At 44.0% G+C, this 24,648-nt stretch overlaps 8 protein-coding genes across 15 annotated transcripts in view; 2 read left to right on the top strand and 6 right to left on the bottom strand.

Annotated features, from left to right (window-relative positions):
- LOC125770143 (calcium-transporting ATPase type 2C member 1) overlaps positions 1-5,110 on the bottom strand; it is a 55,501-nt gene extending 50,391 nt beyond the window's left edge. The window contains exon 1 of one of the 2 annotated variants that reach the window (XM_049439467.1): positions 4,464-5,110. Coding sequence is in view for 1 of the 2 variants with exons in the window: in XM_049439466.1 (XP_049295423.1) it covers positions 969-992 (24 nt within the window). In the remaining variant the exon portion in view is untranslated. Of the gene's footprint in view, positions 1-968; positions 1,555-4,463 lie in introns of those variants that run through there. The other variant, XM_049439466.1, reaches the window with a different exon arrangement.
- Positions 5,111-5,311: 201 nt separating this feature from the next.
- On the bottom strand, positions 5,312-9,568 carry LOC125770152 (uncharacterized transmembrane protein DDB_G0289901). The gene is made up of 4 exons (XM_049439485.1): positions 9,028-9,568; positions 6,973-8,961; positions 6,667-6,884; positions 5,312-6,588 (listed from the first exon to the last, which is right to left on the bottom strand). Exons 2-4 carry the CDS (start codon positions 8,908-8,910, stop codon positions 6,393-6,395), a joined length of 2,352 nt encoding a protein of 783 aa, XP_049295442.1. The 5' UTR covers positions 8,911-8,961; positions 9,028-9,568; the 3' UTR covers positions 5,312-6,392.
- Positions 9,569-9,653: 85 nt separating this feature from the next.
- On the top strand, positions 9,654-12,267 carry LOC125770236 (FGFR1 oncogene partner 2 homolog). Of its 2 annotated transcripts, none has more exons than XM_049439635.1 (2): positions 9,654-10,226; positions 10,320-12,267. In XM_049439635.1, the coding sequence occupies exon 2, from the start codon at positions 10,370-10,372 to the stop codon at positions 11,360-11,362; it is 993 nt and encodes a 330-aa protein (XP_049295592.1). In that variant the 5' UTR covers positions 9,654-10,226; positions 10,320-10,369; the 3' UTR covers positions 11,363-12,267. The 2 variants fall into 2 exon arrangements, with proteins under 2 accessions (XP_049295592.1, XP_049295591.1); XM_049439634.1 differs by having other exon boundaries at positions 9,655-10,244.
- Positions 12,268-12,529: 262 nt separating this feature from the next.
- LOC125770163 (ubiquitin carboxyl-terminal hydrolase nonstop) lies at positions 12,530-15,361 on the bottom strand. Its single transcript, XM_049439511.1, has 3 exons — positions 13,515-15,361; positions 13,026-13,450; positions 12,530-12,958 (listed from the first exon to the last, which is right to left on the bottom strand). The coding sequence occupies exons 1-3, from the start codon at positions 14,946-14,948 to the stop codon at positions 12,916-12,918; spliced, it is 1,902 nt and encodes a 633-aa protein (XP_049295468.1). The 5' UTR covers positions 14,949-15,361; the 3' UTR covers positions 12,530-12,915.
- Positions 15,362-15,617: 256 nt separating this feature from the next.
- On the bottom strand, positions 15,618-17,090 carry LOC125770216 (uncharacterized). The gene has a single exon (XM_049439600.1). The coding sequence runs from the start codon at positions 17,088-17,090 to the stop codon at positions 15,927-15,929; it is 1,164 nt and encodes a 387-aa protein (XP_049295557.1). The 3' UTR covers positions 15,618-15,926.
- Positions 17,091-17,407: 317 nt separating this feature from the next.
- LOC125770182 (serine/threonine-protein kinase RIO1) lies at positions 17,408-19,213 on the bottom strand. The gene has a single exon (XM_049439543.1). It carries the CDS (start codon positions 19,109-19,111, stop codon positions 17,408-17,410), a length of 1,704 nt encoding a protein of 567 aa, XP_049295500.1. The 5' UTR covers positions 19,112-19,213.
- Positions 19,214-19,247: 34 nt separating this feature from the next.
- On the top strand, positions 19,248-20,319 carry LOC125770263 (DNA-directed RNA polymerase III subunit RPC8). Its single transcript, XM_049439668.1, has 2 exons — positions 19,248-19,580; positions 19,644-20,319. The coding sequence occupies exons 1-2, from the start codon at positions 19,470-19,472 to the stop codon at positions 20,262-20,264; spliced, it is 732 nt and encodes a 243-aa protein (XP_049295625.1). The 5' UTR covers positions 19,248-19,469; the 3' UTR covers positions 20,265-20,319.
- A 1,929-nt stretch (positions 20,320-22,248) lies between these two features.
- The window catches only part of LOC125770179 (F-box/LRR-repeat protein 16), a 41,282-nt gene continuing 38,882 nt past the window's right edge, over positions 22,249-24,648 (bottom strand). For all 6 annotated transcript variants that reach the window (XM_049439535.1, XM_049439537.1, XM_049439538.1 and 3 more), the window contains exon 6: positions 22,249-23,630. In XM_049439535.1, the coding sequence (XP_049295492.1) occupies positions 23,333-23,630 (298 nt within the window). In that variant the 3' untranslated portion in view covers positions 22,249-23,332. The remainder of the gene's footprint in view (positions 23,631-24,648) is intronic.

Below are 24,648 nucleotides of genomic sequence, written 5' to 3'. Positions count from 1 at the left end.
ACACATACGTAGCTGTCAAAAACATAAGCTACCGAGCACTATCTCCTCCATCGACAGCTTGTTAAAAGTTAGTTCACTTGCACAATGCACTTTTGTGATACTGAGCAAAGAAGAGAAGAACCAACTAAATCAGAATGACATAAAAAGTATGAAAAAATTTCAAAAACGACCGGAGGAAGGTTAACGAACAGATACCTTCTGGAATAGAAGACAACTTTTTGTTAAAAAAGAAAATTCATGTTTTATAGTAGAAGTTACTTGAAAACATTATAGTTTTCTGTATGACCGTAACAATACGGCCATGTTATTCAAGAATAAAAAAAATAAAATAAAAATTACAACAAAATTTTAATTAAACGTTAATACAAAACTTGTTGAATAAAGTCGCAAAATACGTACATTTCCAGTGATATTTTATGAGCCAAAATGTTTCACATTTTCCAATGATTTAAACCGGGTTTTAACAGCAAATAGTTTAGCAACAAAAATATAAAGAAATTGGAGTGACACCTGACTAGACGAAATGATTAGTCCGGTCGTTATAGTGTTAATATTTTTTTTAAATTTCCATATTGTTTTATCTTTAGTATATATTCAGCATATTAAAAAATAAATTTATCTTATATAACTTTTATAAAATATTTTCAAACGCTTTCATAACAATCGACAACCAAAAAACGTTACGAAAGAGAACGGGAAGTGTCACGACAACACAACCATCATAATGGTTGAACTAAACGGCCGGAACAAGGATCTAGATACTCGGGGGAAGTAATTAAAAGTTGACCCAAAAAAAAGCAAAAATGGGATCAAAATGGGAAAATCAAACAAGCGCGACGTGTACGCGGCCTTAGGTGCGGGTTGGAAACATCAAAATGGAACAGATAACGTATAAATATTGCGGGCTTTATTGTACAAGGCCACTCCATTAACTATTTGGCGAAATAGTCGAACAAAAGATACTTTACTTTTTCTTTCACCTTTTCCGGCATGTTGACGCTGAGCTGCTGGTGCGGGCCGCTTCCTATTTGGTGGAGGTTCAACAGTTACGTTTGGTGGAATTTGTCAAATTTGTGTTATAATTTCCCTTTCACTTTTTAAAAGCGTAAGTAAATTAATGCACAGAACACATTTCAAACGGACTTCCTCCGACTCGCTGAAGGATAACAACTGTGCGCCACCAAAGCTCACTCACTAAACATTCACGTGATCGTAATTATACGTGGACACACACATACACACACACGCACAATGACACACAGGGACACCCGTAAAGGGATATCCCACAATGGTGTGGAAGGATACGTTTTTTTTTTGTTGCTCACGAAATCCTTGACACTGTTGCACCCAATTTGTATCGCTGGCTGGGCAAGTAATGCACCACACCAAAATTATGTCACTTTTCCCGTTTCCGGTTTCACCTGCAGCGTGAAAAATCAGTCACAAAACCACACACTCACACACACGACAAAACGTAACTTAGAAAACGCACGCTGACCGAATGCGAAAGTCTTTTCCGTCACGGGGGGGGGGGGGGGGGGTGTCAACCCCTTTTCTCCCTCCAACCTTCCCACAACACAGACGGGAAAGCGTAGGGGGAAATGGAAAAAAAAACAGTGTGACAGATTTTCCACCTGACCACCGACCTTCACTGTACGGTGAAGCGAAAGCTAGTGCGCTTAGTTCGATACACATTTTCCCGTTAAACCTTCCATTTCTAAGCGACAATTTCGCTCTCTTTGCTAGGAAAAGCTCCCTCTCTCTCTCTCTCTGGGAAGTGTTTTCCGGTTTTTATACGCACTCAATCTATCTCGCTTTCGCTCTCCGAACCATGGTAACGGTGAGATAAGTTCAACGTATCCTTTTCTACGCTTACCAGCAACAACTTGCGATTTTCCCGCATTGATTCGTTGTCCTTTTCTCGCATACGCTTGTCCAGTGACTACTACATACACAAATTGTGCAAAATATTTTTTTTTTCAATGAAATTGCACAACAATAGAGAAGGGAAAAACAACTCAATGTTGCTCATGGAAAGAGAGCGAGAGATAAAGAAAATAAATGGGGAAAATTCGCTAAGCTTTGTTCTGGCGGAAAACTGTAAAAGCTTTTGACCCATTGAAAGAGGGGAAAAAGGAAACCCGTCACACAGCAGAAAGGATTATGCGCAAACAGTGCAACCACTCTCTGACGGGTTGAGTGGGAAAATGGGATAAAGGATGGAGCATGTTTTGACAAACACACCGTACAATGTAACACAACGAAACGCGTGATCGGCAAGGATGACGTGTGCTTTTGTTGAGTAGTGTATGAGTGTGGTATCATTTCGCTTCACCGTATCTTTGTATGATAAGAGTGGCCAATAAATAACAATACACACACAAACGTGCGCAAAAGGGTCAAGTGATAGTGATAGTTTCGTATTTAACACTGGAATGTTTTCATTATGAATTTGATATGCATTTAGTATAATGTGTGTATAATTTCATACAATTTAGGAAGAAAATATATTAAACCATTTTATTTTATTTCCTTTTCGCCAAACTAAGCATAGAACTAGCAAAGAATTAAATTATCAAATTAGAAGATATATTTGAGATATTCGTTTTTTTAAGTTCATCATGTATTCTATTGCATAAAATGCATTGATTAGTCAATCAAATTCTCACAAATTGTTCAAATATTGTGCAGCAATGTATTCCTAAATTAGAATGTTCTTTATATAGTTTGTGTTGTTGTTCATCATTAGACACTTTAATCATGTTTGCGCACACCACACAGGGAAAGGAAAGAAGAATGGAACACGAAAGAAAATAAGTGACAACACACGCTCAAAACAAAACCAAAAACCACAGCTACTGGGGGGCAGGGAGAAACCGAAGATCATGCATGTACACACCATAAGGAAGGAAATAAAAGACATTCTTCAAGGTCACGAAAAAAGGGAACCAAAAACGAGGGATGGATAAAGGCAGGTTGAAGCCAGTCAACACGTCAGTGTCAAATGTTTGAGGTTCGAAAGTTTGAATGAAAGTTAATCCACTGCGTATACGACGATCCAACATGGGGAAAAGGATCTTTATGCCTTTCGGTGACGTTTGACGTTTGGTTAGTTGTAGCATAGATAAAAGAACATAATGTTAGAATTGGATCTCTGTTGTTCGCTCACCGGTAGATCAACAACTTTGCCGAGAGTGGCCAACAACGGTGTAAAGAGTCGTCGGAGATACCCCACATTGCCACTTTCTCCGGAACGCCGGTAGCTGTGGTCCACCGTTAAGACGTCGTCATCGCCATCACGAACATCCTCATCGTTGCAGGTTTGCGACAGCGATTCATATCCAAGCACGGATCTCCGTTCCATGCCAAGCAGTCGCCCAAGGGAACTACCAACAACACTGGACACAAGATGATGCTCCGCCATAATTATATCAACACAAACACACACACGCGCGCGCGCTCACCGACAGGAAACGCCGGAATATGATCGAAAACACTTGGGGCTTTATGGTGAAAGACGAAATCGAGAGATGAATCCCGTTAGCCCTGTCTCAAAGCTTATGCCAATAGATGCAGATCCGGTACAAAGTAACAAAGTGACTGATCACTTTACTGACGTCGCGATCGCAATGAATTGCGGCACGTAACTGTGGCAATTACGCGCACAGGGTAACCGTTTTCGCTTAGAATCTTGAACCAACCGTGTCCAGGCTGTATGCTCTCCTGCTTTCAAAAGCATATTTGTTCGCTCGCTCGCTCGCTCGCTCTCTCTCGGCGGGTGCTAATTAAATACGATCTTCACGTGCGTTCCACGAGGATCATCGCCCGCGGAAAGAAAACATACGAGAGCAAGCGAGAGTAACGCGTAACATAGACGATCGGGAGCGTGAAACAGAAGAAAAGAACCATGGAAAGAAGATGTTTCTTGCTATCGTTTGACGAATGTGCGACGCGTCCGTCTACAGCATAAGGAAGAGGAATCTTAACTGTTGTGTAGAAAATATTATAAACAACACATCAACGTATGCTGTGATCTGAAAGCTTTCTGCGTGTGCGTGTGATGTGTGAAATATACATAATTCGCAAACAGCAACAGCAGTAGAAAAAAAAATACTGTCATTTCAAGCATCTGCGGAACAACGCAGAACACGAAGAGAAACGAAGGAAAAACAAAGGCGACGCGGAAAGTGGCAAAAGAGATAGGCGAACCCGCGTGGAATGGTTGTTGCGCTCTGCAATCAAACGCTGACCTAGAGAAAGATTATGGAAACCCATCGTGCTGATTACAATGAGTTTGCAGCTCGAAACGATAATCGATCCCATCTATGCCGTTCTGCCGTTGTCTGCTGCATGATTTGTCATCAGTTTCATCAGGAACACAAAGTCGTTCTACGTCAACAACAGATATGATATCGCTATGCGGGTATGAAATGTGTGCAAAATAATCTCTTTTAAATACGCACCAGTGCAGCAACACGCGACCTCCGAGGAAGATGCTACAGGAATGTCCGGTTCCACACAGCTTCTGCTAGATGGTCGTTTTTCGTTTATCACCGGATGCGGAAAACGTGGACAACACGATTACACACCTTTATCACTGTATGATTTGGCAACACAACGCACTTTATTGCTCATTCACTTACGCTATCACAAACATTTGCTTTTCACTATCACAAAATCATTAAGGAGTATTCTGAACAACTCGCCTTCTTAGCAAATCCTTGCGAAAATTGCGAAACAAATGTTGACTCCTTTTCTGCCACGGCACAAACACTGGACGAATGGGGAACAAAAAAAAAGTCGTCTTCTTCCCACCGCCCGGCAAGAGGTGGTTTGTGGGTGGATGTATGCAACGAAAAACACCCCTAGTTCTTGTTCGTATGTTGCTTTCGTGTTTTCTATCACTTCCTACGTATTTTGTGGTACTTCTTCACTAAAATCTGGTTTCCCAGGATGTGTATTTTTCCTTCATTCCAGTAGGGCAAGTTTTTCACCGTGCTTGCGTATTGTTTAACCCGTTTTCCAAACAACACGGCAAAGTGTTGTTGTGGAACAACAGCAGTACGGTAGTACAGGGTGCCTCAAAACCACAGCTGTCAAAATCCCTTCCCATTTCGCCTCATTTCAGGGCGAAAATGTGTTTACATTATTGTTGCGGCGAAGGGAAACCGTTGTAAATGATACAAGTTTTTCCTTTGAAATAAGGGATAATAAGGGACTATCGTAACGTACAAAGTTTTATCATATTAAATCCTTTAAAATTATAAACAAAAACCCCAAAAAGCCTTTAAGAATCGTTAGAACGATAGAGTAAGTTTTAAATATGTTATAGCCTTTATTCGTCAAGGTGTTTTCCATCCATCCACCGTTTAGCTGGGCCTTGGGAAAACGATATATCTCACCGTGTATGTATACGGCTTCTTTTACATCTCTCGTTGCATATGCACGCGCACTTTTGATTTCATCCGTGGCGATCAAACCTGCTATCAAATCCTGCTGTTGATTACACCCCACATAAACTACACTATAAAACATTCTTAATCGATCGATCTTTCACCATCACAAATCGCATTGCCTGTCGAATCTTCCTTCGAACCTATTGCTTCCTACCGTACTGCTGTAATGTGTTTTGTTTTCACACATAATTTTGTGCTGCTTGACGAGGAGTATTTAACACGAGATGTGAACCATACCCAGCCTATTATAGTTGCCGTTTCATCCGGTTCCGATACAAAAGCGTTTAAAGCAATCTAGATCCAACGTTCCGTCCAATTTTTCGCTTTGGTTTCTAACTAAAGCTTTGTTGTGGTTGTTGTATTATTATTTACGCTATTGGATGGTCCTTCTTCGTCCCTACAGGAGGGATCGTTAGTGTTTCGAACAGTCACTCTCAAATCCTATCACTAGAGCGTGTCACACAGAAGCATTCACATTTAACCACCTTCAGTACTGGGGTGTACAAACACGTTCGCATGATCGCTCCGACCCCTTAAAAACCAATTTGTGTCCTTTCCTGCCAAAGCGCACGTTTGCATAAGCGTACGTGGTTGATGATGCTAGCTAATGAAATGTTTTACAACGTGTAATATTCACACCAATGTGCACCACTGCATTTCTATGTATGTCGGGAGCTATAATGAGTGCGTGTACCGTGTTCGATTGCCGTACTGTACGATGAATTTGATTCTTCAAACAAACGCCACAGGTTGGTGCGTATATGTGCGAAAAACGGATCTATTAAGCCTTTCCGTATGGTATAGGTGTATGTATATATATATTCTTTTCTTAAATACATGCAAGATGCTCTGTATCTGTGCCCGGTTCACTTCCGTTGCATATCATCCCTCGCCAGAGAGCGCTCGGTTAGTTCTTCCTTCCCACGCCTTGTTTATCTACAATGCTGGACCAAACGGCACATCGGCATCATCGTCATCGTCACCCTCATTACTGGACAGTATGTCGCTGTCGTGCAAATAGTCCTCTAGGGGTGGCGAATCCGCCACGGGCTTAACTTCGTCCTGTGTGGTTCGGAACGCTTCTATTTGATTCGCCATCGTTCGTAGATTTTCCACTCCGCTTAGCAATTGCCTGTGAATCGACCTTACGTTAGTTTTTGAACATAATTGTGGTGCCATCAAATGCACGATAACTCCGGTGCGTACTTACCTAAGATTGCTTTCCGCTGTTGAGGCCGCCTGTCGCAGGGCGACCGTTTGTGCGCGCAAGAAAGTGGAAGACTGCTCCCGCTTCGGCCGGTTACCACGGTCTCCCTCGTCCTGTCCCACCCTAGCACTGGCGCCCGCACCCGTGCTACCTCCAATGGCGCCTCCACAAGCTTCCACCTTAAGCGTTTCGTTTTCCCTTTGCAGTGCCTCCATTTCGACCTACAAAGAAAGGAAATGTTACATTCGTATTAGGAACGTTTTGCTGCAGGAACGTATGCTACCAATGAAGCACCAGGTCAGTACTCACAGTCATGCTGCTTAACTTGTGTCGCAATTGTTTTATCTCTGCCTCTGCAGTGGCTGCCCGCGTTTTCGCTTGCAGGAAACTGCTCGCGTTCGATTGGGTTGTTCCATTGCCACCGTCTCGTGACACGGACGCACCGGGTCTTGCCAGTGTAACCATCGTTTCCAGATCTCGTTCCAGCTCGCGGATGCGGCGCGACTGCTCGCTAACCGTTCGCCGACTAGCATCCAGCTCTCGCCTTAATCGCTCATTCTCCAACAACTCCGCACCGAGCCGATTCTGGTACTGGGCTTCACGTTGTCGCTGCTGTATCCGTTGACGTCGGTCGGACGCTGCTGCAGCAGCAGCTGCCGTTTCTGATGCGTGCGGTGTATCGTGCGTAACATCTGCTAACCGGCCAGACGAATGGATTGGCCCGTCGGACAAGAAGTCCGGCAGACGATGGATTTTATCAGCCGTTGTCCCACTTGACACCGATCCCGGTGCTCGCGAGTTATAGTAGAAGCTCCGCGATCTGCCCCCTTGGCCTCCATCTCCAGAACCACCTGGTTCACATACGCCACCCGCGTTACCTTCGGTAAGATCCGGTGGTAATTCCGAGCACGAAGAAGTCGGAGATCGTGGTGGAAGATCAAACTCGAGCTCCGGTCCGATTGGGTTCACTCCACCACGTGAAGGAAAATCGACCCGTACGCCAAGTGAATGCCGATGTCCAGCACCTGCCGCATTCTGATCTCGAGTTGCCCGACTGCTGCTTGTAGTACTGCTCGCGGTCAGATCAAACGGTATGTCATTACACGAAGAGAGTGGTGCGACTCCGCCACCACCGGAAACGTTAGCTACTCCGGTCAGATCTAACACATCTTCGAAATCGGCCGATCCCGATGAACCGCTCCCGGTTCCCTTTGGCAGTGTGTTGTACCACTGTTCCATCACGAGATGGTCCTGCACAAAGTCGGGCAGGGCTGCGGAAAATTCGGCCGCACCGACAAGCCCTCTACCGGGTGGTTCGTTATGTGCTTCCAGATCATTTCGTCGATCCGGCCCGACTGCTGTAGAACCGGGGCTATCGAGATCGTAATTCGAGTAGGAACGCTGCACATATCCGCGCAGCAATTCCACCTGCACGCCTAGCTGCTCGATTCCGTTGGCATCCTCACGCAGACCACTGTTCCCGCCACCATCGCCACCACTACCACCACCAGCAGGGTAATCGGAGCTAAAGGAACCATTGCTACGACTCTGGTACATCGGACCGAACCGATCATCCGCAAAGTCGGACAGACTGGACTGCGAATCGAACGAAGGAAAGCGTGGCGACCGTTTCATCTTTGATTCACTGCTAAGCGTATTGACCGATTGGAATTGTGGGATTTTTGGCCTTGCACCCGTTGTTGAGCTCACTACATTAAGTGAGCTCGTTGTGGCCGATTTCGATGGTGACCCGGTGCTGGTGGTTGCCGTGGTTACGGTCGCTAAATTACTTCCCGTACTGGTGCCGTTCGGACCACTTACAATTCCGGTCACTTTCGCATCGAATGTTCCATTCGTTCCATTACTGCAGCCTGCACTACCACCACCACTACCATCCGCAAGTGAACTGCTTCCGTGTCCGTTTATGCTCGATGCACTACGGCTGTGATTTATGCTACTGGAAGGGATTGTCCCTGTACCGCTTGAGCTTGCACCGTTCGCCGCATGATTGCCGTCCCATTTGAGAAAATGTTTGAAGGAAAAAGGATTTTCCTCCCTTCGTGGTACTTCTGCGCTGCTTGTAGCTGGTGGTAGTGATGGAGAAGTGGACTGTGGTTCCACCGAGTTCGGACCGTTTTCGCCTTCCGTTGTCGTTGAGGATGAGGACGCAGGAACCGTTTTCATAGATGATGATGGAGATGCACCGGTCAGATCATCCGTGTTGATGTTGTTGTTATCCTTTGCCATTGCCAGAGGATAGTTACCTATGGGCAAAGTACGGTGGCCCACTTGTTGCCACTAAAAGGAGAGGAACAGTCGATTAAATAGTTGATGATTTGTCGCTCAGCAAACGTATAAAAGTACCCCGTGCTAGAAGACCGTGTTAGTGTGAGCCTTTCTCTGAGGAGCGTGGCGTAGTTAAAGGACAAACTGGGCAAATGTTACACAGTGTGTGGTTCGAAGGTATGCCCAAACCAGTAGCACTATCACTTTCACAAGTTTTGATGTTGATTTGTTACCAAACCGCACCGTTTATAAGTGGCAAGATGAAACAGGAACTACAACTTTTGTGACCATAAGAAACTCCGTCCGTCCGCAAGATTTTGCTTATTGCTAGGGAATTATTTTCGACACGACATAAGGACGTCGTCCAAAGGGAAGGAACAACAATGAAATGTCGTTCGCACAGCTCTACAGTATTGTTTGGATTGATTTACTCCAATTCGCGCCAGCTGTACGAATTGAAATCGACCTTCTTTCTGTACTGTACGCTTAACACCTAAGCTGTATTTTATCACAAAGAAATAAATGAATATTTCTTTGCGTCCGAGAGTCTTTTGCAGCACGAAGTTGCGTTTTTTCTTTTCTCTTCTGGCAGTTCTTTTCTTTTTTTTGGTCAAACAATCTGTCAGATGACAATACCGTGTTGACAGCAGCAATGCCACGATGGCTATATGCACAGATGCCCCTATAAACCTTGAGCTCAGCATGCCAGCAAAAGGGGACGGAGAAGTTGTCAGAAAGCAAAGTAAAAAAAGAGTCAATTTCTACATCGTCGTCGTCGTAGCATGCACTTGACTGTGCTAATGGGCGAAAGGGAAAAAAGTGGGGCCAGCATAAATTGTTTCACCATCGCCAACATAGTGCGAATGGTGCAGTAACGTTCGTGTGTTTTAAAGAAACCCGTACCAACTTTTAGTGAGGAATCTATCCCGTACGTGAAAGTGTTTTCTCAGTGAAAAGTTCTGCGAGAACAGTTCTACTCCGTTCTATTGTTTTGTCTACAGTTCCTTTTTTCATTCGGGGTGTGTAAATTCCATACGATTGCCCTCGGTGCGTATGTGTGGTGTTTCAGGTTGTGAAAGATAAACCTGCGCTCGACGTAACTTTATAACGCTACACGGTGGGTTACGATTGTGCCACTCACACCCCTTCCAGTTCCGATTGTTTTGTGGGCAAAAGTATGTGATTGTTTTGTTCCTAGCGGTTTCGATACGGTTCAGTAGCGAAGGGTTGGCACCTACACAAACGTACGTACTATCCGTGCAGCATAGCCCTTGCGAGTTAGTAGTCTACATTCGGTAACTATTTAGGGAATGCGGAAGCTTATTTTTAACACGTATTAAATTCTCCACCGTGAAATTGCCTTCTTTCAGGACACAAAAGCTGGACGTCGTTGAGAGGAAAGTAGAACAAAGCTTCCAGAATGTCCGTTACATTCGAGCAGATTATACTCGACGCTAAGCGCATTGCCAATCGGCTGAAAGACCGAGAGGCCCTAGGAGATGCACTGTTGCTTGAATCGGAATCAGTGAACAAACACATCGAATCGATGCGTCAGTTCCAGGACGATATCGACATACTGAACAAATTGGCACGTGATCGCTCCAACAACCAGCTGATAACGATCATCCACCAGGAAAATCCACAGATTCGCGAGATTCAGCAGGAGAACCGTCTGCTGAAGGCAGCACTGGAAGATCACCAGCACGCACTGGAGCACATCATGTCCAAATACCGAGAGCACACGCAAGCGAAAATCCTTAACACGAAAGTGAACTTTGTGGAGGCATTCACACGTCACCACCGGTCGGCCGACATCGAGCGGCGTGACGAGCTGATCCGACAGCAGACAGCCAAGATACAGGAAATGGCCGCTGTTATGCAGCGTGTCTCGCAGATGGACGAGGAAAAGGTCAACCAGGAGCAGGAGGTACTGAGCAAGCTGATGACGGAAAACAAGGGTTTGCGGGAACTGTTGGAAATATCGCGCAAGTATGGTTCCGGCGGGCAGAAGATGCTGGTCGACGATAAATCAACCCAAACGGACAGTTCGCTACTGGACGGGCTGATTGAAGCGGCGATAACGGCACGGGCAAATGTGTCGAAGCCGACACCAACAACGACACCATTCTCACCACCATCCCCATCACAGTCTGCAGCAGCACCTGCGTCGGGACCCGCATCCACGCAAACCGGCGCATCAACCACGGATGTAACTGTATCCCCGAAAGCAAGCTCAACAATGCCGACCACCGACGATCCAGCACGTTCGCCAAACAACAAGAGCCCCGCCGCGCCATCTAATCCATCAACAGTCAGTAATGGAGTGGCAACGACCTCCCCGACGGCACCAGCACCATCTGCGGTGGCGGCCCCAGCTAGCAGTACTACCACGGCAACCTCGTCGACTTCGTGACGTGATTCGGGCGAATGTCAGGTATCTGTTTTGTTCTGCTGCCAATCGGCCCTACTGTAGGATGCGTCGCGATCGAGGTGCGTTTGATGTGATTAACGGAACGAATCACAAAGGAATGAATACGTATAGCAACAACACATAGCGATAATTCTTAAAAACACTCTTTCGAACAACCAAGGCTAGCATATTTTTGGGGGACCATAGTGAAACGGGGCCGGTTTGCACATTTCATTGCACGATCACTCGATCACGTTTTTTTGTTGTTTGTTTTTAATTGTTCTTATGTGCGCAACGATTCGCGTTTTCTATTTTTCGCAATCATACGGAATGCGCAAACAAACTAAAAATATATTATTCTGCACTATTACACACCGATAAATTCCTTTTCAATGCGAATGCGTTTGTCGCCATTTGAGGAAGAAAATGTGGTAAGGGAAGAAATCAACGAATCGCGGCCGATAACTGTCGAACTTTTTGCAATGTATGGTCTGTAGACGATTGTGCATTTTTCATATGCTAAGCAATTTTCACATGCATTACGTATGCGCTTTGTTGCAATTTAGTCAGCTGCATAAAGAACACAACAAAAAAAAACAGACAGATTGTATTCACGTAGGGTCCTTAGTAAGAGTAGGAGTGTAGAGTGCAATAGTTGCTTCATAATTTGTTTCATTGTTTTTTGCATAAATGTTTGTTTTTGTTTACTCTTAGCACCTTATGCACCATAAAAATGGAAATGACGATTTAGCAATGGTCGATTACATACACTCCGAAAAAAAAGAAAAATGTTCGAACCTGTTGAACCTGGAAGAAATCTGTGCACCTACACAATCTGAAACCAAGATCGAGGCTTTTCCCTTCATCGCGTGTGTAGTATATAGTAAATTGTCGTTAACAAAAAGAAACCCCTTTTCATTTTAGTGTTTTTGTATTTTCATTTAAGAAGCGTCTACCGATCAGCGCTCATCGACAGTTCCAATTAGTTTCATGGTTTCGTCCTTCCAAATCTGAGTGCAGTATTGCACTTTCGTCAATCGCCAAATAAATACGGAACAGAATAAACAAACGCACATTCGCCTACGGGAAGGGGGGGGGGCGGCAAAAGGCTACAAAATCACTTGAATAAATATTACTAAACATTAACACATAAACGCGCTTGTTGATCCCTTTTTCTTTTCCATCGTCCCTATCGTTCCATGCCATGGGGTTTCGTCTATTATATGGTAAAATTAAAAGTAACGAGGAAAGAAATTGCTAACCTTTTGATCGATTTCATCCAGGTTTTATCCTGTTGCTTCATCTTGTTCCCCTTCGCGACAATGCTGCTTAAAGGCTCTGTGATTAACGTTAAGTTATGTTTGAACGAAACAATCCAAACGCTTTCCCTACCGTACGATCCCTTCACGTATTTATCTACTATGTATTACGGGTGCCTTTTAACCAGTCTTAATGTGTTCCGTCAGTCACTACGGTATTCTTATCCACCCGTTTTGCTCTTGCATCCAAATTATCCCTTTCGGATCGTTGTTTCTCTTCCCGTAGCCGTTGATCGTTCACTCGTACTCCAATATTTTTTTGTGGTAGAAAAGAAGATATCTAAAAGAAATGGAAATAAAGGTGAATGGTTAGATAATGATTCAACCGTCACGAGCTGGATATTTACCCTTCGCTGTCCAAGACCTGCTTGAGTGTGGCAGTGGTTATAATATGGTCATCGCACTTGACCCAAATGTCTTTCTGGTGTCGCACGTACGCCGTGTAGTGGCCCGCATCGAGCGTTCCCACGTGGTTGATGACAGCGTACAGTGAGTATCGGAAGTCGGCCGTATCACTGTCCTCGTTCGGATACGGTTGGTTCCGGCTATCGTCGTTATTTAAGCACGAAGACGTCGCAACTATGCCGCCCGTGCTAGTCATGGAGGAGGCAGAAGAACCATTAGCTCCACTGCTAGGAAAACTCGGTGAAGACGGTGCTAGATGTGATTGCTGCTGGTGCTGCTGCTGCTGATCAGACTTTTTCTGCGACATAAACGGTGTCATGTCCAGCTCGGCAGGGAATGAGATGAAGGTGGAAATTTTCTTATCAATCTAAAACGGAGAATGAAAACAATGACCCAAATGCCGGGCGGAATTAATCCCTATCGCGACATACCAGACTAGAGTGTTCGAAGCGCTTCAGATGGAAACTTGCTACTATTGGTAGAGTGCGCATGGACAATTGCTTTGTTGATTCCTGGTAGCTGTTGCATGTGTTGCACTTGATTTTTGCACTCGAACCAAGATGTTCCGCCCGGGTGAATCGCTCCAGACAGTCGATCAGTGACTTCGGTGGGCCACCGTATCCACCCTGCCCGTTTGACGATTCGCCCAGATCAAGCGATATGTCCCAGAATGGATCGATTGTGGTGGAAACGCCTTTGCACGCCTGGCACACTACATCGCTCTGCAACCCACCGGTAAAAATCTGATCAATAATACAATTGCACTGAGTCGGATTAGGATCAGAAGGTTGATTTTGGCCGCTGTTTGTCGCGTTGGTGGCAGTGGTTGTGCCCGTTGCTCCAGCAGGAGAAGCTGCCGTTGGCATCGCTAGCGCATTGGGACCAGACTGTGGCTGCAACAGCTGCAATGGTTCCTGCTGGGAAGTAGCTTGGTGTGCCAGGAAGTTCGTACCCACGTGTGCATTTTGTGACGGTTGATGGGCATTTGGTAGGGAGGATTTCGATTTATCGGTTGCTGCCGCTGCCGCCGCTGCAGCTGCAGCCGCAGCGGCCGCATTTGCAGCCAGTTCTGTCATCGATATTTTACAGTGCCGGTGCAACACATCCAACGTGGCGATAAAGAACTCGTGTGCATCTTGCTGCTCATATCCGGCCAGATGCCGTGCGTGATTCCAGATCAGATGTAGTAACCGGTGCAATGACAGTGGACCACGGGCACCGGAGTAAAATTCTTGGAACAGTCGGGACACTTCACAAACCAGACATTTGGCGGCCGTTTTCGCTGTGCATTCGTGTAGCTCGGCGAGGAAATAATCGCGCAACAGTGGCGTATGGATGAGGGCCTGCACGATACAGTTCATGAAACAGGTCGAGCCAAGGTTTAACAATCCGCGCAACCCGATACTAGTGAGAGCCGTCACGTGCCTTCGTTTGGGGTTCTTCAGCAGGAGCTCTATTTCCAACCTCGAGGGGCTCCAAGGTCGCCAGGAAAGGCTTTTGTCGAGGCTGCGAGCCTCACGCCGTAGATGTCTTTCGGCGATGGCTTGGCATTTGCTGTGGTAGATAAAATCCCGACACTGGTAACAGTACAGCATGCCGTAGCACAACTCCAGCGCCATGTAGTGTTTCGTGTGCTTATAATGCTCGTTGATGTGCGCTCCTTTGCAAGCGAAATAAATGCAGTGCAGACAGGAGTACAGCTGAGGACCGGAACTACCGCACTTGTAGCAAAGACAGGACAGAGCCTTCCGACGACGTGCCTCCTTGCTAATGCAGGCACTGAAGTATGCGTGCACAACACTGTACGAATCGTACCCGTACTCCTTCACGTAGGATGCAAAGTGTACGCAGCCCGTATCGCCCATTCTTTCGCTGTTCGTTGTTTTTCCTTGTTGGAAGAGTTGCACGAATGGTGACCAAACTTAGCCAATTCCGAAACAATGATCACACACACTTAGCACCGAATGCCGGTCCGTACAGGGAGGGTATCCGAAGGCCGTGCCTACATGCGATCCATACCGTACGAAAATAACGCACAAACATGCAAATATACCACTAGGAACTTGTTGGTTTCGAGCGTGATTATGCACCACAGGCCCTAAATACCCATTTTGGGGCCACTTTTCCTGTAAACTAGGTGGATTAATTCTCACAATTCGCTCATCCTATGCTTCAGTGCGTTGAAATTAGTTGTTTTTTATGCTGCTGCTACTGCTGCTGCTGTTGGATTGGTCAAGAATGACAGTTCGTCAGTGACAGTAGAAAGATAATTGAGGGCCGACACACGCAAAACATTCGTTTGCAATTTGAAAACATAAATCTTTGAATTTTCCGCATGGAAAACAAAGTTTTTCGGTTGCACTTCATGCTCTATTGACTAATTCTCGATTGTTATGAAGAATCCTCTTAGTTCAAACACAATAATTTAGTTACAGCTGGAGGTTTACATATTGCGAGTAAACTAACAAAGTTTTATATTTAAGTCGGTTCATTCTCAATCGAGCGTTTGATTCAAGGTAATAAAGTTAATGAAGTAAGGGTTCATAAAATCGATTTATTTAACAGCTTACATTTGCATAACAACCTTTACTACCAGACTAAAACATAGTGCCTCTTATTGAAATCATCAGCCATATGTTTCTTCCAAGTTGTACTCCATAATGAAGGAATTTTGTGCGAGTGCGTTTGGCAGTGCATGTATGCACGTATTATAACGTGTTCAATAAGACCTATCACACATTAGTATCGAATAGGACTAGTAGGTAGTCCTTTGTGAACGTTGAATTGTACGGCTAGAATTTAAATCTCCTATAGTTGCGATCCTCTTCGTGGTTCTCCTTATATCATGATACTTGTGTGTGGACGGCCGTGTGATGATCGATCGAATCAGCAATATCGTGAAGAAAATTAGATCCTCTCAGTAAGTGGAAATCATCTGCCATTGCTTCAGGCATCTGCGTTTGCTTGCTGTTAGCAGAATCTGGTTTATCACCGATGCTATTGCTGGAGCAATCAAAGCTGTCGATGTCGAAATTGGTTTGCGTTTCCGTCGACACAAGATAGTCTCCGAACGTTTCAGTTTCCTCGTTCCAACTCGTTTGCGTTTCTGTCGTAGACAATCCCAGATCAGCAAACAGTCCCGGTTCGTCGGATGTCTGCGTGTACATGTGGGCATAGGATAGCAGCGGATCATGACGGTTTTCCGTATTTGCAAACATTACATCAATGAAATCTGTTTGCGTTTCGGTACAAACGAAGGGAGTCAAAGGTTCGACGTTCTCCATTGCCTGGGAAGCGTGACTAGTGTGTGTGACTGTTGCAGTTTCAATAGGTAACTGAAATACATCTTCTCGTGGATTATCTTTGATCTTGGATGAATCGATCGTTTGTGTTGTTCTGCTTTCTGACAGCTCCGTAAATGTTTGCGTTCCGGTACTAACGCATTTCGGTACATGTTTTTTCGCAGGTTTCACGCGGTTTGGCTTCTTTGCCGAAAGCAATTCTTCGTAACCGTGCTGCTTCCGTTTGGCGTGCGTCAGCAATGCTTCTCTGGAACCGTACGAGAATGAGCAATGTGTACAGGTGAATTTTTGGCCACAAGATAATCGATGATGACGGAGGTAGCTTTCGGTAGCGAACGATTTTCCGCACTGCTCGCAACGGTGCTTACGTTCACCGTGCATCTTCAGATAGTGCTGTTTCAGTGACCGAAGAGAGCTGAAATGTCGCGCACCGTTGCCACTTTCTTCGGGAGTTTGGTGATAGGAACAGCTTACGTTGGGACAGTAGAATAGTTTCTGCTCAGATTTAGCAGCATTACTCATGGACTGCAGGTTCAATGCGGGAGCTTTGTGATGTCGAGTAAGATGCATCTGCAAATTTGCCAAGTTGTACAGCATTGTATAGCAATTTTCGAACGAGCAGATATAAGTCATTTCTGCCAAAATTTCCTCTGGCGTTAGGTATATCCTTCGCGTATTTGTTGTACATTGTGTTTGGTCGGTCATGATGTTAACTTATGCACAGAAAACTAATCTTCACGACTCGTGCACTAGAGCAAGTAAAAACTTAATGAAAACAAATCGACTTCCATCAGCTAAACGTCAAATGAGGTGGATATGTTTACAAATATTTCATTCGACAGCGCTGTCACGGTTATCTGTTGTAAAAAAAAACTTGTTTGATTTTCAATTTTTCACGGTTTATTTCATTCTATTGCTTCCCGTGAGCTGAGGTCATTTTCTACAATCCTCAGTTATGGTTAAATACACTCTTATTTCGTACAAGATGGTTGGGCTGCAACTATCCCTTCGTGCGTGTAATTTTATTTTCTAGAGCTAACTTTCTCCTTTCGTTTTTTAATATGTTTTTTCACCTTTGTTTTTCGCTTTTCCGCCTTTTCGTCCTTCACGGCCTTTTTGCGCGCTTTGCGTTCTTCTGGCGTTTCATCTTTCGATCGTACCACAATCACACCGTTCGACGATTGTTTGCCACCTTCATCATCGTCCGACAGTTCCGAGGCCGTGTCCGTTTCAGCATCCGAATCTTCATTGTCTGACCCTTTGCGTTCGTTGGGTTGTTTCCGATCGCCTTCCATCGCCCCTAGTCCGGTGATCGTTTTGTAAACTAACTCATCCGTACGCTTGTCGAACACATCGCGCTCTGCGTCGTACACCTCGTGCAGCGTTTTCGGGATGAAAATTTGCTTAAACACAGCTTCATCCAGCTTCTGCTGTTCGGTAAACTCGTCGAATCTACGATTTGCTATTCGTTCGGAAATTTCCTCCAACCGTTGCTCTACCTTCTCCGCGGTAATAGCCACATCGGTGATGAAATCGAACAGCTCTTTCACAGTCATCGTGGATACCTCACGCTTGCGGAAAAAGTCCGTCACGTTGGTGCAATCTTTGCGCAAAAATTCCAATGCATGTGGATGCTCATGTTCGACCGACTGTGACACATCGATGATGACTATCTTGCCCTCGTGATAGAGCATATTGAACTCGGACAGATCGGCATGCACCAGCTTGCAACGGTTGTACATCGTCCACATCATTTCCACCGCATCCCGGTACAGTTCGCGCGCCTTCAAACCGCTTAGCTCAACGTCCTTAAGCTTCGGAGCTGGCCAACCGTCGTGTCCGATAAACTCCATCACCAACACGTGGCTACGAAGCAATATCGGTTCGGGAACGGGCAGATCACACTTCTTCATGCGAACCAAATTGCGCATCTCCTTCTCTGCCCAAGTGCGTACCATTTTACGTGGATTGTGCTTGCTATAACCATGCCGGAATCGATACTCGCCCGTGACGTACTTATCGCGATCCTTAAAAATTAGAATGGATGTTTTGAAGATTTTTATCGCGTAGTCCCGCCCGCCGCTGGACGTGGCGTGATACACGTTTGCTTCCTTTCCAGTGGAAATGCATCCATTGATTTCGGTTATCATGGAACGATTGAGAAGCTTGAAAAGAATCATGCGTGTCCGTGGGTCCATCACCTGTTCGGCCGTCGCACGATCTTGCTTGTCCTTACTGCGCAATCGATCGCTGTCTGCTTTGCGTTGCGTTTCGATGAGTGTATTCTTGGCGTGGTTTGGCAACGATGCCGGTCCTTCATATTTCTCCACATTGATGCGGTTGGTGTACTTTTTAAACAAAACATCCGCCGGCTGAAAGTGCGATACCTTCTGGCTTGCATGTTGAGCGTTGGTGTGAGATTGGTTTAGATTTAGTTGCTGATTTCGCTTCAGTTCTCCTCCTTCGTAGCAGTAGAAATCTTCATCATCTTCATCACCATCACTTTCCTCATCATCGTAGCACTCTTCCCATTGTGCATCGGACGACGGACGGTCATCTTTGATTCGCATTCCAAACAGTGCATCTTGTAGTTCGATTTCGGTCCGCTTTGTACCACTTACTCCATTTGCTTTGCTGGCAGAAACTGCTGGTTTTTCCTGCAGCTGGAAGAAATCCAGTCGTTGTGTCGTATCATCCAGCGCATCATCAAATTGACCGCAACTCATGTTTGCACTTCTTTTCGAAACTATTTATGGAAAATGTACTGCAAATTTTCTTCGCGTACAAACACGCGGTTGGTATGTTTTGTTTAGAAATTTGTTGTCATTTTGACATTTCCAGCATCCCTCTAGAAACGCACCAAAATGGGATATTGGCGATGAATGTTGTTCATAATTTGTAAACAATCATTTGTACAGTGCACGAACCGCGCATTATTTTACATTACGAGTGATTTTATGAAACTAAGAAAGTTGTCTAGTGTTTTATCATACGACAAACGGGTCATTTTGCATATTGTGGACTACTCACGGTTTATGGTTGGTTATTAGGTAAATAAGAAGTATATCTTAGAAGTTACGCCAAATGTTCGTATTGGCGGAGTTGAAAGACAACGTGCGAATAGCGCCGGAATTGTTTGGTTTGAAGCTTCCAGAGGCAATCAAAGATGAAATAAACCGAAAGTTGGCAAATAAGGTAAAGGAAATAATAATTTACCTGCACAATCGCCAGAACTTATAATGTTATCTTCCGTTCTAGGTACTATTGAATGTCGGTCTTTGCATCGCTCTAAAAGACATCATACAGTTGGGCGATTCAATCATATTACCCGGCGATGGTGCCTCTCACACGGAGGTAAACTTCCGGTACATTGTGTTCCGGCCCATCATTGGCGATGTGATAACAGGCAAGATACGAAGCTGCAGCCGGGAAGGTGTTCACATAACGCTCGGCTTTTTCGACGACATACTCATACCGCCGTCCGCTCTGCAGCATCCTTCCCGCTACGAGGAAGCGGAACAGGCATGGGTATGGGAATATCCACTCGAGGATGGTAACACACACGACCTATACATGGACATAGGCGAAAGCATCAAGTTCCGTGTTTCGGGAGAAGTGTTTGAAGAAAGTTCACCCATCGGTCCACCGGACCAGGAAGTTCCATCAAGTTCGGCCGGTACGAGTGCGGGTGGAGCAGGAACGAGCAGCGTAACGGAAGGTAACAAGACACCGTACCGCATCGTAGCGGCCATTAACGAATCCGGGTTAGGTTTGCTGTCTTGGTGGGTACAACAAAATCAGGAAGAGGACGAGGAAGGCGACGAAGAAGAGCAGGAAGAGGAGGAACAGGAACAGGATTCTGGTGGAGAGAATGAATAAAGCATACATACCTGTTAACCTGAAGCAAATCGGTTCACAAGCAGTAGTAAACATACGCAAAAAACACCCGAAAAGATTTTAGCTTTTTGAACGGTTTTGTTTTTCTTTCCCAACGTTGAGTTTGCATTATCTTAACTTTATGTACACAATGGGCCGTTTTATGTATCGTAAAGTTTTTCGTTACTGAAAAAACGTTTGCCTCTTCCACTGCTTTAGCGCTAATTATGTCACTTATGGTAACGCACTAATCGAGCACGCTGCTCGTTACACCCGGCGTTACAGCTAAGTTGCAGTGTAGAAGAGCGCCATAAATTAGCAAAACGTTTGCCTTTTTCTTTTTGCATAGCCTCCTGTTTGATTTTAACGAATAAAAGAGCGCCTAGTAGTGAGGATAGTGATAACCTAGCAACGGTAGCATTGTTAGCGCGATTGTTTAGAACTCTAGTTCGGTTCAGGTATAGTGTGCCTACTTGACTAATCTACAGGACTAGCTGGACCGAACGATGGGCAGGCTTTGTGAAGCTTGCGCACCAAACCAGCAGAAAGGGGCCAAAAAAGCTACTGCGCGTGCAGCTTACATGGGTTACTCGAATACATTTGCCCTTTTCGTGTGAGATTCTAACAGAATGTTATCAAATTTTGACTAGTTTACAGCGAGTATCCATCGGTTCAAACGAGAATCGCTATCTTTTTCCTCCCCTTTATAAAGTGGCGGAAAATTGACACCTTAAAACAATTGGAAAGTATGCTCCCTGTTCTTCGCAGCGCAGCCACCCTTGCCACGCACAGTTACTGTAAGATGCACTACACTAGAGTTAGCTTATTAGTGGTTGTTTCATTTTCATTTTTTTTTTTAGAGCTCGAATTTTTATCAGTCATGACATGGGCGGTCTTTATCGTTTGGTTTCAAGGGATGGGTTTTACATCTGGTTTTGGAGTAGGTTACTTTTCTCACTTATGTTGGTTTTGGGGCGCCTGGAAACGAAACAACCGTTCGATTCAGTTTCTTGCGCATGGACCACACTGTATCGCTTCAGTCTGTCAGCCACACGTTTAGACAAACAAAATTGGAATCAGAAACGTTTCGATTCATGTACGAGAATAATGCGGCTGGCGCAATGGCAACGTGTTTGCTTTCATCATTAGCTAAAGCTCACTGTATTATTTAGGTTTTACGTACACCCTTTTACTATTAAGTAAAGTTTGTTCTTTTGTGTATCCTTTTTTTTTGTTGTTGTCGTTTATTTGCGTCTAATTCTTTGCTTTGTTATTTGGTTTCTTGCTTTTTGTCCCTTCATCTTTGAAAGGAAATTCAGAAGGAAAGAAGATCTCATTAAAGGTAAGCTTTTCATAAACTGTTATCTTTATTCCTTCTGCTTTGCTTCTGCTTAATGTAATGCATTCTTGCACGGATTTTTAAATAAAGCTATAGCTTCTACTTAATGTCACTTTACGCACTTCAACACGAACGCAATCAGTAGTGGATGGTTCCGGGACGGGACCACACTACGTCAAGTCTTGTCAGGTTTTTTTTAGAAAAAAAATCATATGTACAATGAATACTAAGGCGCCGTACGCCAATGCTGTCCATTCTTCACCCTCTGCTCATACATTAACTTGTACCAATTGTGTGTATTTCAACCATTTCTAGAATATTAGCATAATACCGCCCGGGTTTGTTTTGTAATTTTTTTTTGTTATAATAAGTGTGGGTGTGTGTGTGTGTTATTTAATATGTTTTCTTACATTTCTTTTATATGCTTCAATCACAAGACAAACTGTTTCGTACACTCCCTTTTCTACACTGGCTATATTTTGTAACGTTTCTTTCACCTTCTCTCTTTCTCTCTATACGTCTGTAACAAATGTGTACTTTCTGCTTACGTTTAGTTCCATTCTTTGCTAACACATTATTTATAATTGGTTTCCATCAAACATTCAATTTTGTTTAAACACTTCCATCATACACATCACACATCTGCTATTGTTTTTTTTTGGTATTCATTTCTAATTATTTTATAACACTAGCAAAACAACTTCTTTCTTTTTCCTTTTTTTCGCGTGTGTTTTCTTCTCTTGCTTTGTGTATTAGTTTGTAGCTTGCAGTGTAATATCTTTTCGTCTTTGTTTTTGCCATCGTTAGTAGCGTTTCATTCTATTTTCTCTTCGTTTTATACACGTTTATCTACACAGCCGTTTAACATTCGACAAAAGGTGATGATTTTTTGGTTTTGTTTTGTTTTTTGTTTTTGCTTTGCCAGCCATATGTAGTTTTGTTTGATTCGTTTGTTTTTTGCCACCTCTTTTGTTGCTATGTTATAGGAAAGTAATTTTTTTATTCTTTTCCGCATGCATTTACTCATGTTTCCACATTATACAATCACCTGGAACACCACAGTCAAAACAATTGGATTAACATTATCGTTCAGTTGGGCGCTCCTTTTTGCGCTGGGCGACCGTTTAACAACTTACGATGCTGATCAGTAAAAATGTGATAGTGAGATCCACGCTTAAACATTAGCCATAATTTTTGTGGCCATTTAAATATCGATCGTTCACTCGTACACGCCTTATGTGTGAGTTTGGATAGGAATTGTTTCGACTACGGTTAGTACGGTGAGCAGTGTAGAAAGTTGGCTGTAAAAAGAGTGTTATAAACTTATAAAATTTAAAAAAAAACATAAAACGAGGACGCAACTGATATGGCCAAAATGCCATTTTGGTATATAATAGGCGTTTATGGTTATTGAATATTACTAAAAAAAGCGCAACTCTTTCGTGTAGCTTAGGGTTGTGGTGCAATTTTGCATAGGCCAAACAATTTTACTTCCTCCAAGAAAAAAATACCCTCTGGCATCACTGCTCGTACGAACTCTCGTCCTTAAAACAACTTAGACTAAAAGTAAAAGATTGCACGGAGAAGCGAACCATTCCCTGGGAACAGTTATCTCGGTGAGGAGATTTCGTTTGCTAGTTCCTTTCTAGCGTTGAAGTAGTGTCTATTGACCGTTACTTCTCCACCGTCATCGAACGTCAACGGGCGTGTGAGCACCGGTACCGGAATGGGATTATTCGATCAACAGACAGCGGGGCAAATGTTCGCGAAGGTAGCCAAACAGTTCCTGTGACGCGCCCGGACAGTTCGTGAGCTCCAGCTCCTGCAGATGGCGCAGCTGGATGAGGCTGGACAACCCGGACGAGGTAAGCAGTGGGCAGCCGGCCAACGACAGCACCTGCAGGTTACGCATTGAGCAAAGATGCTGCAGACCGAAGTCTCGGATTTGGGTGCACCAGCGCAGGAACAGTGCGGACAGCGAGAGCATGGTTGAGATGTAACCAACACCGATGTCAGTGATGTGTACGCAGCTAAAATGGAGCGAGAGAGAGGGGAATTTTTGGATTAGTAAAGCATTCATTTCGATGGAATATAATGAAAATAATTTAATTTGTCTTAAATTAATTTGATTCAAACAATTTCCAAAAAAGGGGGTTTTCCTTCTTATTTTCCCTAGTTTCATTTTGCACTTATAATAATTTATGATAATTAAACTTACAAATGTAGAAAATGGGTCCGAATTTTAAGAGAAGTACTAACAATGTTTCTTCCTACAATGATAGTTATTAAATTAAAATTTACCTTAAGTTTTCTAATGTGTAAACGTGGACATTTCTACATTAGGTTAAGGTCATCAAACATTGTTTGTGATAAAAAAAATTAAATTCCTTTACTTAAACAATAAGTAAATATGCATTATTTTCATGTTACAGTGAATAAACTTTTACCATACACTTTTCGGACAAAAGTAACGGACAAACTCTCATACACTTTTTGAGACAATTACTTCTCGACACAAAAGACACTTAAAGGCAACCATACACTTTCCTAAAAAGCAACAAAAAAAATCCACCCAAAATGTGCTCGAAGAAATTTCCAACAATGCAGAGACACAAGTTGTTAGCAAAGCGGAAAGCTAAAAACAATTTGCCCAAAGGCGTAACAGCTAGAGACGGTTAATCTTTCAGTGCAGAAGTGTCTGGTTTTGGTTTCGGTACCATCAAACGCATAATGGAAGACCCGTCCTGTTAAGGGAAACGTTGCAGGAATTGTTTTATCCCGCTGAGATTTACTAAAGTGCCCGCTCTTAGACTTGAGCGGAAACTGTAAATAGCCGAAAAGCTCACAAGCATTGGTAGGGATTAGATTGAAATGAATATATTTACGTTTCGTGTTTCGAACCAGCTATGATAAGCACATTATTATTTCAGTGGTTTGATGAGTGCTTTTTCTATTTAATGGTTAGCTATTATAAAAGCTTTTTACTCTTTTTCCTAACCAGTAAATATATAGAGCATTTATAAATATCTTTGTTTCTGTATTGAACTG

The sequence above is a fragment of the Anopheles funestus genome, chromosome 3RL (genome assembly GCF_943734845.2).
Source record: "Anopheles funestus chromosome 3RL, idAnoFuneDA-416_04, whole genome shotgun sequence".
NCBI classification, from domain to species: domain Eukaryota; kingdom Metazoa; phylum Arthropoda; class Insecta; order Diptera; family Culicidae; genus Anopheles; species Anopheles funestus.
The sequence above is the reverse complement of the archived record's forward strand: the minus strand, read 5'-3'. Positions and strand labels throughout refer to the sequence as shown.

What these genes read in the sequence shown, in the direction of transcription:
- LOC125770152 (XM_049439485.1), bottom strand. Translation starts at nt 8,910, where the DNA reads ATGGCAAAGGATAACAACAACATCAACACGGATGATCTGACCGGTGCA. An exon ending in ACAAGTTAAGCAGCATGACT is followed by an intron (nt 6,885 to 6,972) that starts GTGAGTACTGAC and finishes CTTTCTTTGTAG; the next exon opens with GTCGAAATGGAGGCACTGCA. An exon ending in ACAGCGGAAAGCAATCTTAG is followed by an intron (nt 6,589 to 6,666) that starts GTAAGTACGCAC and finishes GTCGATTCACAG; the next exon opens with GCAATTGCTAAGCGGAGTGG.
- LOC125770236 (XM_049439635.1), top strand. Translation starts at nt 10,370, where the DNA reads ATGTCCGTTACATTCGAGCAGATTATACTCGACGCTAAGCGCATTGCC.
- LOC125770163 (XM_049439511.1), bottom strand. Translation starts at nt 14,948, where the DNA reads ATGGGCGATACGGGCTGCGTACACTTTGCATCCTACGTGAAGGAGTAC. An exon ending in GCTTCGAACACTCTAGTCTG is followed by an intron (nt 13,451 to 13,514) that starts GTATGTCGCGAT and finishes TCTCCGTTTTAG; the next exon opens with ATTGATAAGAAAATTTCCAC. An exon ending in CAGGTCTTGGACAGCGAAGG is followed by an intron (nt 12,959 to 13,025) that starts GTAAATATCCAG and finishes CATTTCTTTTAG; the next exon opens with ATATCTTCTTTTCTACCACA.
- LOC125770216 (XM_049439600.1), bottom strand. Translation starts at nt 17,090, where the DNA reads ATGACCGACCAAACACAATGTACAACAAATACGCGAAGGATATACCTA.
- LOC125770182 (XM_049439543.1), bottom strand. Translation starts at nt 19,111, where the DNA reads ATGAGTTGCGGTCAATTTGATGATGCGCTGGATGATACGACACAACGA.
- LOC125770263 (XM_049439668.1), top strand. Translation starts at nt 19,470, where the DNA reads ATGTTCGTATTGGCGGAGTTGAAAGACAACGTGCGAATAGCGCCGGAA. An exon ending in ACCGAAAGTTGGCAAATAAG is followed by an intron (nt 19,581 to 19,643) that starts GTAAAGGAAATA and finishes CTTCCGTTCTAG; the next exon opens with GTACTATTGAATGTCGGTCT.